We start from the raw sequence: 14858 nt of genomic DNA, 5'->3' as shown, positions 1-14858 counted from the left end.
TGTTCTTGTCACTTCACAGCATTGCTGTGGCGGGGGCGGGGGAGCGGGAGGCATTCCTTTGAAGTCTGAGGCAAATGGTGGAATGGTGGTATGAGAGTGGCAAGCACACGCACGAAGCACATGCACTGTCCATAATCCGCATTCAAAAGCCCCTTGGTAAGCTTTCCTGGAGCAGCTCTCTATATCTCTCGCATAGCGATTGCTTAACAGCAATAGCTAGGCGAGATACTAGTATGTAAAAGAAATACTACTGTGTAGAGATTGTTTCATACATGTGACTTGCGGTGTGTTTCTTTTTATTTTTTAATATTCAGATGATTCCAATGGATCCAATCAATCAGTCAGATCTCGCTGCTTTGTTGCCTATGTACCCATCTTTGTTCTCTTTGAAATAGGAGTCTGGTGCGATCTCTAGTTGTAGTGGGGATGTATGCCTTGTCTACAACCACCCATCTCAGGACCTTTTCGGAGTGCTGCATGTCAAAGAAGTGTGTCGTACGTTTTGTGGTTGCCTTTTTGTACCTAACGTTGCTCATATGTTCTAGGATCCTGACTTTTTTCTGTCTTGTTGTCATTCCTACATATTGGTAACCACAGGGGCATTTGATAAGATAGATTACCTTTTCAGAATTGCAGGTAGTATAGTTCCTTAGCTCTCAAGGGTATTCTAGCCCCAGGTCCACTGACTTACTGCTTATGGTTAAGAGACATGCCTTACAACTTCCACAGGTATAATGTCCAGTTATCGGTGGTAGACCCCACGGTGTCACATCTCTCCTCTCTGCTCGCTTTTATTTCTCGAGGTCTTGTGTGTACCAGGATATTCCTAATACTCGCACTTTTCTTGAAGGAAAAAAGTGGAGTTTTTAAGTTTAATCCATTTGAGTTAAGAATACGCCAGTGATTTGTTTTTATACTGTTCAAGGCTATGTTGAACGTTGTTACACAGATGTTTCGATCCGCTTTCTATATTTTGTGTTTCTCTAAAAGTGAATCCCTGTTATTATTTTTCACTCGTTTTCAAGCCAGTTTCACCACAAGCTGTGGATACTGTCTTCCTTGAAGTTTTCACTGAGTTTACTTGCTTCTTTCTCAAAGGCGCTCACCTCTGAGGAGTCCACCGGGAGTTTGTTGGGTTAGTGTCTCTATCAAAGGAAAACTCTTTTTACATTTAGATTTATATAGATAAACGTTATCAAGGAAGTAAAGGTTTGGAAGTAATGAAAAGCAATTTAATAAAGGGAAAAGATGACTGTGTTCGAGGCATATGAGCTGCAGATCTCACACTGAGCATTAGATTGCCACCTGGTGTTGGGCTCGGTTGATTGCATGTTGTTGTCGTCTTGTAAGAAGTCTTTGTAGTTACGAGATAGGTGACTCCTCCCATGGATGATAGTGCGCATGGGCATCAACTCCATTATTAGATTGTTTTTTTCCGCCACTGGGTTTGGTTGCAACTTTTCTACTCCAGTTCGAAACCTACTTTCTAAGTAGTTCGACGAGTCCAAAAAGTTACTTAAACTCTTCTAAACAACTTTCGACATCAAGAACCATCGACTCGAATTCATCAGCTCGATTCCAGTCGTCGACGCGTGTTGTTGGGCCTATCCACGCCGTGAGGCCTACAGCTCATGGAAAGGATGCCGTTCAAGAAATGCACCCAGTGTGGAGCCAAATTTCCGCACAGTGACCATCACAAGGTCTGTAACCTGTGCTTATCACCTGAACATGACGAGCCCAGCTGTCAGCCTGCACTTCCTTTCGATCCAAGAAAATCATTTGAGATCGAAGGGCCCGTCGACACATCATGCAGAGATCAGCTCCGGAACCAGAGGACATCTTTGACGAGGGTCCAGATGTTCCCGAAGAAGATTCCGAAGATCTCCAAATCGTATCTGGGGCAGATGACCCTGATGACTCCATACCTTCAGGTCAACGCGTGAGTACTACTGCCCCTCCCCCAACCCCAACACCAAAATCTAAGGTAAAGGTCAACACTTCGCCTCCAGGGCCCAGTCGAGACCGAAAAACTACTTCCGAAGCCCGGCTCCGAAAAAAATACAAAAGCCTTCCGGTAGCTCAGGACCGAGCAAACCGCATGTGCCGAAACCACCTGCTCCCTCGGCACCGAAACGGAGTCCCGGTTCCGAAAACAGCACCGAAACCGTCGACTTCGAGAGACAGACCGGCTCCGAACACTGTAAAGCCGGTTTTCAACGCTTCCAAGCCCACGAAACCAGCTTCAGCTTCAAAACCAAGGTCTACGGAGCCAAAACAGACGCCAAAAGACTCTGTTACAACTCCTAACGCTATGGACAAAGACAAGAGACCACCTCCCTCAGAACCGAAAAAATCGACACCGAAAGCAGTTTTGCAGCGTGAATCTTTCTGGATTCACTATGCTGTGCATATTCCGTAATCTGGTGGTTGGGTCTGGAATCGTAGTCTTTTCTTTCTCTTTTTCGTAGCCCAGGTGGGCGTCGACGTCCCACCATTTGGTGTACCTTCGGTGACATCGGCATGCTTCCGGCGGAAGCCACCACCCTTGGGCGCCATCTTCAGATTCTTTTTTCCGCCGTTGGGTCTAGATCGTCGCGTGAAGCTCCAGAAGTTTTGGAGGAAAAAAGGGAGGAAATACAACTACTATTCGACGGTAAAGACCGGAAAAGATTGGGAGAAGAAGACCATCAGAGAGGAGACTACAAAGAAAGCGAAGAACATCGAGATCTTCGACGTCCTTGGAGGAATGCGCACACAGGGGGCCCCCTGAGCGCAGGGATGTAGAAGACTCCATTTAAATTCTGCAAAAACTGCCACCACAAGTTCGCGTAGAAGGACCAGCACCCGGTCTGCAACCTCTGCCTGCCTATCGACCACGAGAGCAGAGACTGCAACGCCTGCTCCGTCTTCAAGCCGAAGACACTCCGAGTTCGAGAGAAGCAGAGGATAGCTCACCACACGATGCAGGGCAAGGGCCAGGCCCCGACTCTTTACGAACTGGGCCTCTCCACCGACGACAAGGACAACATCGCCGAAGGTCCAGATGACTTCACGGTCGCAGAGACCGATATAAAAATGCCTGACAAGGTAGGAGAGTCTACGACCCCGAAAACTCCCACAGGGCCTCGAAAGCCAGAGGCAGACTCTCGAAAGGCAGAGTCCAAAGCCTCGAAAGGAGCACTGGCGCCGAAAAGTTCGACGGCCGAAGCTGCATCCTCCGAAAAAGAGCCCAGCGGATCCTTCGAGAAGGACTCCCGGAGTCCGAAGACCGGCGAAAAGCAAAGGTCATAGAAGCAAGCCCCCGAAAAAGGGTCTTCGACTTCGAAGGGAAAGGAGCTGAAGAAAGCTACGACGCCGCCGAAGAGAGCAGCCGAAACGCTCGACGACGACCAGGCCGCGGAGATGCTGAGAAAGAAAAGAAGGCTCGAGGCCGAAATGGAGAACATCTTCCAGAGAAAGAAAGACTTCGTCGAAAGAATGAGAAGTTACAAGATCCCCTCGAGGCCGGCAACGTCCGTCGCTGAGGTGCAAGAGCACGAAGAGTTCGACGTCGAAGAGCCGCCGAAAACTCCGGAGCTCTCGGAGCACGAAGAGGAAGAGGACCTCTATTATACAGAAGGTGATTACGGGGATCAGCAGTCAAGCTACGGCTCAGGTTCCTCGACGGCCCAAGACCAGGATTGGCTGGCCATCGAGGCCGAAAACCCGGAGGAGGCTGTGGAGACATACCCTTCGAGGCCTTCGCCACCGGATGACATCGGGGCATACAACGAGGTCGTCAGGAAGGCAGCAGAAGCTTATGGGGTTAAGCTAGAGGAGGAGAAGCCAAAAGCAGATTTCCTGCTGGAAACATTGCTCCCCACACAGACAAGAAGCCAATTCCTGCCCATGCTGAAAAGTATCACAGACCAGGGGAAGGAAGCCTTCAAGGACCCGGCTACATGCAGATCCGTAACGCCGAGGACGGAAAAGTAATACAAATTCTCCTCCCAGGACCCGGCTTACATCAGGGGTCCGTCACAGCAGATTCAATAATCGCTGCGACGGCCAGAAGAAGGGCCAACGTCCCAACAACATCTGGGCCTCCACCTGACAAGGAAAGCAGGAGGATGGACCTAACGGGCAGGAAAATAGAGAGAAACGCCGCAACGCACTGGCGGATGGCGAACTCAAACACCCTCCTGAACAGACATCAATACCAACATTGGGATGAGATGGGGCAATTGCTCAAGCACCTCCCGGAGCAATACCGTGAGAGGGCATCACACCTTGTGGAAGAGGGGAAAAGCATTGCTAACTCGTGCCTGAAGACAGCCTTGGATGGGGCTGAAACATCCAGCAGACTGATGGCTATAGGCATCACAGAGAGAAGGCAAGCCTGGCTCAGGATCTCAGGCTTCAAAGCTGAGGTCCAGAACAACATCCTGAACACACCCTTCAATGGTGAAACACTGTTCGGAGCCCCAGTTGATGAGAAGCTCACACAACTGAAGAAGGACAACGAGACGGCAAGGTCCATGGGGGCCCTGCAATTCAGGGGGATGAGAAGGGGCACTCCTACGCGGAGGCCGAACGGCAGAGGTGGAAACCAGCGAGGAGAATCACACCAGGCGTTCCACCAGGGACAACAGAGTGACAACCAAGGTCACCAGGGCCAGCAGAGGCAAAACTGGAACTACCAGAACAGGGGCCAGTCCTTTCGATCAAGAGGAAACGAACGAGGACAGAGAATGAGAGGCGGTGAACAACCCCCCTCTAAGTGACTGCACACGAGAAAAGGTGCTCACCCACTCGAACCCTCCGGGGGAAGAGCACAGAAAAACAAGGAGGAGAGGGCTACACGGACAAGACACAAAAGAACATGTAACTCCAGTAGGAGGCAGGCTAAGATTTTTTTTCCAGGAGTGGAGAAAAATCACCACAGAAAAGTGGATACTGAACATCATGCAGTTCGGATACTGCATAGAGCTGCTAAAGAATCCACCAAACAGAAAGCCAAAGAGAAGAGAGCACTCTGGAACAGAGCTGCGATTGCTCCAAAAGGAAGCTCAAGAACTCCTCCTCAAAGAGGCCATCGAAACGGTCCCATTCAAAGAACGGAAGAGGGGAGTGTACTCAAACTACTTCCTGGTACCAAAAGTGGACGAAAGCCTAAGACCCATCCTGGACCTACGGTTCCTAAACAAATATGTAAAGACCCAAAAATTCAAGATGACGTCCCTACAAGAGGTCATCCCGCAGTTAAAGGCCGGGGACTTCTTGTCCACCATAGACTTCAAGGATGCGTACCTGCACATCCCCATGAACAGGCAGCACAAGCACATGCTAAGATTCACAGTGAACAGCGATCACTACCAATTCACAACCCTGGCTTTCGGTCTAAAATCCGCACCAAGGGTGTTCACCAAATGCCTCGCGGCAGTGGCCGCGCATCTGCGAGGGGAGGGGATACACGTGTACCCCTACCTCGACGACTGGCTCGTAAAGGCAAGCTCTTACAGGACATGCAAAGATCACGCACAGCAGGTCACGAGAACGCCAACAGGCCTGGGATTCTCCATACTCTGGGGAAAATGCTCAATGGAACCGGAGCAGGTGAAGATCTTCTTGGGTGCTCAAATCAACACCGTCCAATGCAGGGCGTCACCCAGCGAAAAGAGAACACTCAGCCTACTAAGGGAGAAACGTCACTACCAGAAGGGGCGAGCTCTGACAGTGAGCAAGATCTTGGGGATGATGGCGTCATGCATACACCTGGTCCCCAATGTACGCCTACAGATGAGACCGCTCCAAGAGTGGCTACAACAGCAATGGTCACAAGGTACAGGAAGTTGGGAGGATCTAGTGGTTGTAACGCACAGGGTGCAGGAAGAAATAAGGTGGTGGACCAAGGAAAGGATAATAGTAGGGAAACCTCTAACACCACCGGACCCAACAGTGACCATCACCACAGAAGCATCCCAGAAGGGATGGGGCGCACACATGAACAAGCTCACAGTGAGGGGCCTGTGGAGCCCTACAGATGCGGTCAGACACATCAATTACCTGGAGCTGAAAACAGTGTTGCTAGCACTCAAGGCCTTCCAGAAACGCCTGTAAAGCCAGAAGGTGCTGATACAAACAGACAACACCACAACTATGTTTTACATAAACAAACAGGGGGGAACTTAATCATTCCCTCTGTCAAGCTTGGCACAGGAAATCTGGAGATGGGCAATACCACTCAAAATAGACCTGCTAGCATACACCTGCAGGCAGACTTCAGCATCCCACGAGTGGGAACTCAATATACAGGAAACAGACACTATTCAGGAGGTGGGGCACTCCGACAATAGACCTATTTGCAACACGCCGGAATGCAAAATGCCAATACTTTGCATCCAGGCAACCAGAGGCCCTATCAGAGGGGAATTCCCCTATGGATAAGCTGGTCAAAAACATTTGCCTACGCTTTTCCACCCGATACCACTGATCCCCAGGGTTCTCAACAAATTCATGACAAGCAACATGACACTGATCCTGGTGGCACCACAATGGGCCAGGCAGACCTGGTACTCTCAGATAATGGAGATGGCGCAGCCCCCCCCCCCCCACAAGTTCTCAAAAAGAAGAGACCTACTCTCCATGGAAAACGGAGAAGTTCTACACCCAGAGCCGGAGAGCCTCAACCTCTCAGTCTGGCTCCTGAAGACTCAGAGTTCGCACATCTAAAACTACCAGAGAGCACCCTGCGGGTGCTGCGAGAGGCAAGAAGGCCCAGCACACGCAAATGCTATGGGGAAAAATGGAAAAGATTCACTCAGTGGTGTTGCAAGAAAAAACTCCACAGAAAACTGACCAGGGAATCTACGGTGCTAAGGTACCTCACACACCTAATAAAGGCTAAGCTAAGCTCATCCTCGCTAAGGGTACACCTGGCAGCGATTGTGGCATACACAAGAGGAGAAACAGGGAGAAGTTTCTTCACATCTCAAGTCGTAAAAAGATTCCTGGAAGGGGCTAAAAGAATAGCGCCACCAAAAAGAATGCCGGCGCTGGCTTGGAACCTGAATGTAGTACTGACAGAGCTCATTAAAACACTTTCGAACCTATCCACAAAGCATCACTGCAAATGCTGACTATGAAAACAGCCTTTCTGGTAGCAATCACATCGCTACGGAGAGTGAGCGAACTGCAGGCTCTAACACTACAGGAACCCTACATCCAGATACACAGTGAAAGGGTCGTAATGAGAACGGACCCGCACTTCATGCCGAAGGTGGTGTCAAGGTTCCACATGAATCGGAGTATTCAGATCCCTAGCTTCTTCCAAAACCCCACTACAAGCGCTGAGACAGCACTCCACACTCTAGACGCAAGAAGGGCAGTGATGCACTACATTGAAAGGACGAAAGGACACAGGAAGACAAAAAAGTTCTTTGTATCCTGCGCAAACAGTTACATGGGTAAACCAGTGACAAAGAACATCATAGCTTGATGGATCGCACAGACAATACAATTCTGCCACAAGCAAGCGGGCCAGGAGCTAACAGGAGGGGCACAGGCCCACTCGACCGGCAAGAAAGGAGCAACAATTGCCTTTCTGGCCAACACACCAAGTCAGGACATATGCCTGGCGGCAACATGGGATTCAGTGCACACGTTCACTAAGCACTATTGCGTGGATGTACAAATGAACAAGGAAGCACAAGTAGGACAAAAGGTGCTTCAACATATTTTCAACAACCACTGCTCATCTTCCACCCAACCGCCACAAAAGTAACAAAAACCGCTACAAAATCTATGCACAGCATAGTGAATCCAGAAAGATTCACGCTGCAAAACGAATAGTTTCTTACCTGTCGGTGTAGTTTTGCAGCTTGAAGATCTTTCTGGATTCACTAGCGAACCCACCTGCCTCCGCCAGAAAGATGAGGCTGGAAAAGAAGGTGGAAACGCATTGAAAAGGAAAGAAAGTTGAAGCTTACAAGATACGTGAAAAGAATTACGTTTAAAAAGGATTAACAAACATAGCCATGGATTCACTACAAACACAGAAGAGAAAAAGAGACAGAAAATAAGAATCCGAAGATGGCGCCCAAGAGTGGTAGCTTCCGCCGGAAGCATTCCGACGTCACCGAAGGTACACCGAATGGTGGGACGTCAACGCCCACCTGGGCTACGAAAAAAAAAAAAGAGAGAAGAAAGACTACGATTCCGGACCCAACCACCAGATTGCGGAATATGCACAGCATAGTGAATCCAGAAAGATCTTTAAGCTGCAAAACTACACCGACAGGTAAGAAACTATTCGTTCCTGAAAAAGAAGAGCTTTTTCACCCTGATCCTACACAGAAAGAGCTATATATTGACCCAAAAACAGGACATGTCTCTACTGACAGGAAGATGAAGTTAGATATGGCACCTCCACCTCCAGTGCCTGTAAAAAAGAACTGTGCAACATCACCTATACGCCCTTCACTCCTATACCTCCCTCTCTTCCACCTCCTCTTCCTTCACCTCCTAAAAATTCTCCTACTCATTATTCACCACAACATACACCTCCTCTTAACACTGATGACGATGACATTATTGGGGGAGGAGATGACCCAAATGACCCTTTTATATACCCAACAGATCCACCTGACTGGGAGTATCCAATCCCACCAGATGTCGCAACAGACGTACCGGACATCCTTGATTCATACACATGTCCATCCAAACCATCACCTCCAGAAGATAATATTGGGTTTGGACACTTAATCAATAGAGCTGCCATCCATCATGGGGTCACAATGCACTCAGATGAAGCAGAGGAAGATTTCCTACTGGACACTTTTGAGCAATCCCAAAAGTCAGTTCAGATATTACCTATGATCAAAGCATGCACCAGAAGTGTTTAAAGATCCTGTACGTGCTAGGATCATAAACCCCAGGATAGATAGGCCTGCTCCTGGAGATCCTGCCTACATTAAGAGACAACTACCTTTAGATTCCCTTGTCGTTTCAAACGCACAGAAAAAAGCAAACTCTCAAACATCAGGTGAAGTGCCACCTCCTGATAAAGAGTCAAAGGTGATAGACGCTTCAGGTAAAAGAATATGCCCAAGCAAGTAACACATGGCTCATAGCTAATACACAAGCCCTTCTCACAAGATACGACAGGGCTCATTAGGATCAGCTAGAAAGACTTACAGCATTTGCCTGTTCAATGTAAGGCACAGGCCAATGACCTTATCCAAGAAGGAAAGTTAATTTCTAATGCTTCTATCAAGTGCGCACTTGACGCAGCAGCCACAGCTTCTTGAGCAATAAACACTGGTGTCCTCCTTAGACGCCATGCATGGCTACGCATCGCAGGATTTAAACGAGAGGTGCAAACCACCATATTAAATCAGCCATTTAACCAACAGCAGCTTTTTGTCCCAGCTGCAGACACAGCACTTGAAAAAATGAAAAAGGACACTGATACTGCCAAATCAATGGGAGCTTTGCAGTCACCACAAACAAGAGGCTCCTTTCGTCGCTCCTTCTATAGAGGAGGCTCCTAAAAAAAGTTGGAACAGACAATTCAGCTTCCTTTAAAAGCAATACACAAACATCCTCCAAAGGGGATATTTTAGAGGAGGCTACAGAGGCAATAACAACAAGGGTAGAGGTCGAGGCAATAACAACAATCGAACCTCTCCTACCACAAAACAGTGACTTCCTTCCGCTCCCCCAACAGCATTCCACTCCTGTAGGGAGGAGACTAACACAGTTCCTACCTGTCTGGAATTCCATCACCACAGACAAGTGGGTAAGACAGATTATCCAGTATGGCTACTGCCTAGAACTTACAGCCACCCCTCCACATAGACCACCCAGACAGCGCCCAATGTCTACAGAACATCTTATGCTGCTCAAACAAGAGGTTCTATCATTGCTTCAAAAGGATGCAATAGAAATAGTCCCATTACAACATCAAGGAACAGGGATTTACTCACTGTAATTCCTAATACCCAAGAAGGACGGGACACTAAGACCAATTCTAGACCTCAGGCCCCTCAATCAGTATATACACTCAGATCATTTGATCACTTTACAACAAGTGCTCCCATTGTTGCAACAAGGCGATTTCCTTACTACACTAGATCTCAAGGACGCCTACTTCCACATTCCCATACATCCTTCTCACAGGAAGTATCTAAGGTTTGTAGTAGAAGGACAACACTATCAGTTCAAAGTCCTTCCCTTTGAGGTCACAAGTGCACCAAGAGTGTTTACAAAGTGCCTAGCAGTAGTAGCAGCACATCCCAGGAGGCAACATAACATGTGTATTTGTAAAGCGCACGTTCACCCCAGCAACGGGGTATCTTGGCGCTGAAATAAGATGTATATTGTTACCCAACTCAATGGTGCTCATTTTATCGACCTCAAATGGATGAAAGGCTGAGTGGACGCGCCGGGATTTGAACTTGTGACCATGAGGTAGAACACCGGCTCCTGCAGTGGATGCATTACTCCACAGAGCCACCAGAACCACATCCATGTATTCCCATACCTCGAAGATTGGCTTATGAAAGCCAAGTCATTCAACCAGTGTGTCCAACACACATCTCAGACAGTTCAAACATTGCACAACTTGGGGTTTACAATCAACTACACCAAGTCTCATCTGCAGCCCTCTCATGTAAATCAATACCTAGGGGCTACAATAGACATGTCTACAGCTCTAGCCTATCCCAGTCCAGCCAGGATACTGAGCATTCAAGCCTTAATCACAAGGTTTCAAGACCAACACTCTCTACCAGCCAGAGTGTTCATGCAACTAATAGGCATGATGGCATCTTGCATTTTATTGTACCATATGCAAGACTGCAAATGCGCCCATTGCAGGAATGTCTAGCACATCAGTGTAACCAAGCTCAAGGACAACTTACAGACCTGGTGTTGGTGGACAGTCGCACACATTGCTCTCTGCAGTGGTGGAACACCAAGAACTTGTCCAGTGGGCGGCAGTTCCTCGACCCTATTCCACAGATAGTACTTACAACAGACGCATCCTTGACAGGATGGGGAGCCCATCTCCTACACCATACAACTCAGGGAAGATGGACCACTCAACACAAAGTACTCCACATCAATCACCTAGAGCTGCTAGCAATATTCCTAGCACTAAAGTCCTTTCAGGTACATGTACAGAACAAAGCTGTCTTGATCCGACCGGATAACATAACAGCCATGTACTACTTTCAAAAACAAGGAGGCACACATTCTCTGCAACTCTCCCAGCTAGCACAGAAATGTGGAGATGGGCAATTCCACAAAACATATATCCGCTAGCAGAACACCTTCCAGGCGTTCACAATCAGATTGCAGATCTGTTAAGTCGGCAGACACAACAGATTCATGAATGGGAACTAAATCTGCAAGTTCTTCTACCATTCTTTCACAAGTGGGCTCACACAGACATAGATCTGTTCACCACACACGAAAACGCAAAATGCCCAACATTCTCCGCTAGGTTTCCACACCCGCTGTTCAAGGGCAATGTAATATGGATGAACTGGTCAGGCAAATCTGCGTACGCTTTTCTGCCACGCCCACTAATTCCACTAGTAGTGCGCAAGCTAAGACAACAGTCTCTCAAAATGATCTTAGTAGCTCCCACATGGGCACGCCAACCGTGGTTCACCACGCTGCTAGAACTCTCTAGTTCCACACCAAAAACTGTGTCTGACACCATCCATGCTAACGCAGAACCATGGAGACATCAGACATCCAAATCCAAGTCAACTTAATCTGGCGATCTGGCTCCTGAAGTCTTAGAGTTTGGTTACCTTAACCTGCCCTCAAGACTGTATGAATATCATTAAAGAAGCCAGAAGACCGACTATTAGAGCTTGTTATGCAGCAAAATGGAAAATATTTGCCATTTACTGCCCCAATAATGAAATTGATCACCTGATGCTTCTAGCCAGAATATCATCTGCTACCTTCTACACTTACAAAGATGTAACCAGGCATACTCATCTATATGGCTACACCTTGCAGCCATTGCTGCGTACCTACAAAATAGACAACATCTGTCATTATGTATAGTACCTGCAAATAAAACATTTATGGAAAGATTAAAAAGAATCATTCCTCCTAGGTTACCACCATCACCAGTGTGGAACCTAAACATTGTTCTTACAAGGCTCATAGGGCCCCCTTTTGAACCTTTACACAAATGTGAACTGCAATTCCTCATATAGAAAACACCTTTCCTTATTGCTATTACCTCTCTATGGAGAGTGAGTGAGATTCAAGCTTTCACTATAGAAGAACCATTTTTACAATTACACCTTAACAAACTGGACCTAAGAACAAATCCCAAATTCCTTCCTAAAGTCATTAATCCATTTCATCTAAACCACTCAGTATAGTTGCCAGTGTTTTTTCAAAATCCTGACTCAGTAGCAGAAAGAGCTCTAAACACCCTAGACGTTAAAAGAGCCCTTCTCTATTACATTGACAGGACTAAATCCTTTCACAAAACAATTGTTTGTAGCTTTCTCGCCACCACATAAAGGCAACCCCATCTCTAAAGCTGGGATTGCAAGGTAGATTGTAAAATGCATACAAATATGCTATCAAAATACAAAACGTACATTAACAATTCCTCCTAGAGCGCACTCCACACGCAAACTAGGAGCCTCTATGGCTTTCTTAGGGAACATTCCCCTAGAAGACATCTGCAAGGCAGCAACATGGTCTACAACACATACCTTCACTAAACACTATTGTGTTGATGTGCAAGCCAAGCAGCAAGCGGCAGTAGGCCAAACTGCCCTCCAAACTCTTTTACAAACTAATGCAAAAGATACAGTTGACCACCGTTAAGGGAGGCACTGCTGTATAATCGATGCTCAGTGTGAGTTCTGCAGCTCATATGCCTCGAAAGGAAAATTATACTTACCAGTATGCATCTGTTCTTGGCATATAGAGCTGCAGAGTCTCACACGCCCACCCGCCTCCCTGGGACCTGTATCTGTTCCAGTTCTATCTTACTTAGATATACACGCATGGACATCCTTTTTTCTTTCTACTAACTCCATCATTTCCCATCATGGCGAAAAATAATCTAAGGATGGAGTCGATGTCCATGCACACTATCGTCCAAGGAAGGAGTCCCCTATCTCGTAACTACAAGACTTCTTCCAAGACAACAACAACATGCAATCGTCCGAGCCCAACACTAGGTGGCGATCTAATGCTCAGTGTGAGACTCTGCAGCTCTACATGCCAAGAACAGATGCATACTGGCAAGTAGCATTTTCCTTTTTGTTTCCCCTTAGGTATGCAGCAAAATTGTGTCTACAAAGAGCCAAGTAAAGCCTCTTTTCCATCCTGGTTCCCTTTTTAAAAATAAATAAATAGAGAAACTAGGGATCAGTATCCTGAGAAAGGCCAGTGACCTATTTGGGCATTAGGAAATGGCTGAAACATGTCGGTACAGGCAGATGGGGTAATGGAGATGTAACTCCTTCTATTTAGCCATTCTTTAACTTTTTTATCCTGTCAAGAGCGGCCAATAATAAACATTGATCTAGGCACCCGCTTAGACAGTCTTAAATTCAATTTTTTCTGCAATGGGGAGCCCTTACAAGAGAAAGAATATTTGTTTTTTTCTTTTTGAAGAAAATGTCAAAGAAAGATGCTCCCCATCCGCCCTGAGTGTTGGTGTGCACCAGGACGCGACACCGGCCCTATGATGAAGCATGCCACTGCCTAGTGGGTGAGGGCAATTATAAAAAAAATCTTGTATTTTCCAAGAAGTGTTTTTCCTAATAGTTTCTTTCATATCTTGCTTTCCCCACTTTTTTAATTTTGGCGTAACTCTTATATTCAAGAGTATGTTGTTGTCCTTCTTGTGTGGTGAGATTGATGGTTTAGGTGGGAGAACGAGGGAAGCCATACTCTCTAGTCCCTCCCCTTTATGTGTGGATATACAGCCTTGCAGAACTACACATGGCTGCCAAAGAGGGCTACAGTTGCTCCAAATGAGATTGATGGTATTGATCCTTTAACATTGGGAATTTAATGCTATGCAAAAATCTAAATACTTTTGCACCTTGTCTCATTAATTTGTAATAGAAGGCTCACTTGCTCTTGTACCCCTTACATATTGTTTGGTTGCACAGCAGTGGATACACTTGAGTTCCACATACCAAAAGACAATGGTTTATTGATTTGCTGTCTTGTGGAAAATGTCCCTATAGTCAAGGCTTAAGGCACTAGTCTTAAGTTATTACATTGTTCCAATGTAATTATTTACTCTGCAGCTATGTCATACTTATTCATGTGACCACCTCCCAGAGAATGCATGGATCGTTCAGTGCATTACTGCTGTGTCTCTGATCTTTTGATTTTGAGAGAGATGTGTGCTTTGTAGTGTAGGAGTGCTGGGTGGTCATTTCCATATCTGTTAATTTTTCTATTGCATCTATAAACGTCTGATCTGTGTTTGTTAGAAAGAACATCGTCATTGCCAGATGTTAAGTAGACAGCTTTCTTAGTACCTCAGGAATATGCCCTGCTTAATTTAAGGTACTGGGAAGTCTAGTCAAATCAATGAAATAGGACCTGATGTAGAGCTGCATGGTAACAGTGATTCTTTCTTTCAGTTTGTGGTGAAAATGGTAAATCTCTGTCAGAGGATTCCTGAACTGTAGAGAATACTCTGGTGCAGTGACCTCCCAATAGGAGCCTGTGGCAAAGGTAATTCCAAAGAAGGATTCTGCCATGGTGGAAAATCCTCAAACAGAGCATTTACAAATTAATCTACAAATCGGGTGTTTTTTGGTTACTACCCAACATTCCACTCCGAACATTAACTCTGGGTTAAATTCCAC

General features: G+C 46.6%; 2 protein-coding genes across 2 annotated transcripts in view; both read left to right on the top strand.

Moving 5' to 3' along the window:
- Positions 1-14858, top strand: part of TUT1 (terminal uridylyl transferase 1, U6 snRNA-specific) — a 356703-nt gene that overhangs the window by 122449 nt on the left and 219396 nt on the right. The window lies entirely within an intron of this gene.
- On the top strand, positions 2447-6592 carry LOC147691909 (uncharacterized). The gene is made up of 2 exons (XM_086938189.1): positions 2447-5757; positions 5797-6592. The coding sequence occupies exon 1, from the start codon at positions 3403-3405 to the stop codon at positions 3973-3975; it is 573 nt and encodes a 190-aa protein (XP_086794315.1). The 5' UTR covers positions 2447-3402; the 3' UTR covers positions 3976-5757; positions 5797-6592.

The sequence above is a fragment of the Lissotriton vulgaris genome, chromosome 9 (genome assembly GCF_964263255.1).
Source record: "Lissotriton vulgaris chromosome 9, aLisVul1.2, whole genome shotgun sequence".
NCBI classification, from domain to species: Eukaryota; Metazoa; Chordata; class Amphibia; order Caudata; family Salamandridae; genus Lissotriton; species Lissotriton vulgaris.
This window is presented reverse-complemented; position numbering and strand designations above follow the sequence as displayed.

Excerpts from the sequence above, each read along its gene's own strand:
- LOC147691909 (XM_086938189.1), top strand. The coding sequence starts at position 3,403 with ATGCTGAGAAAGAAAAGAAGGCTCGAGGCCGAAATGGAGAACATCTTC.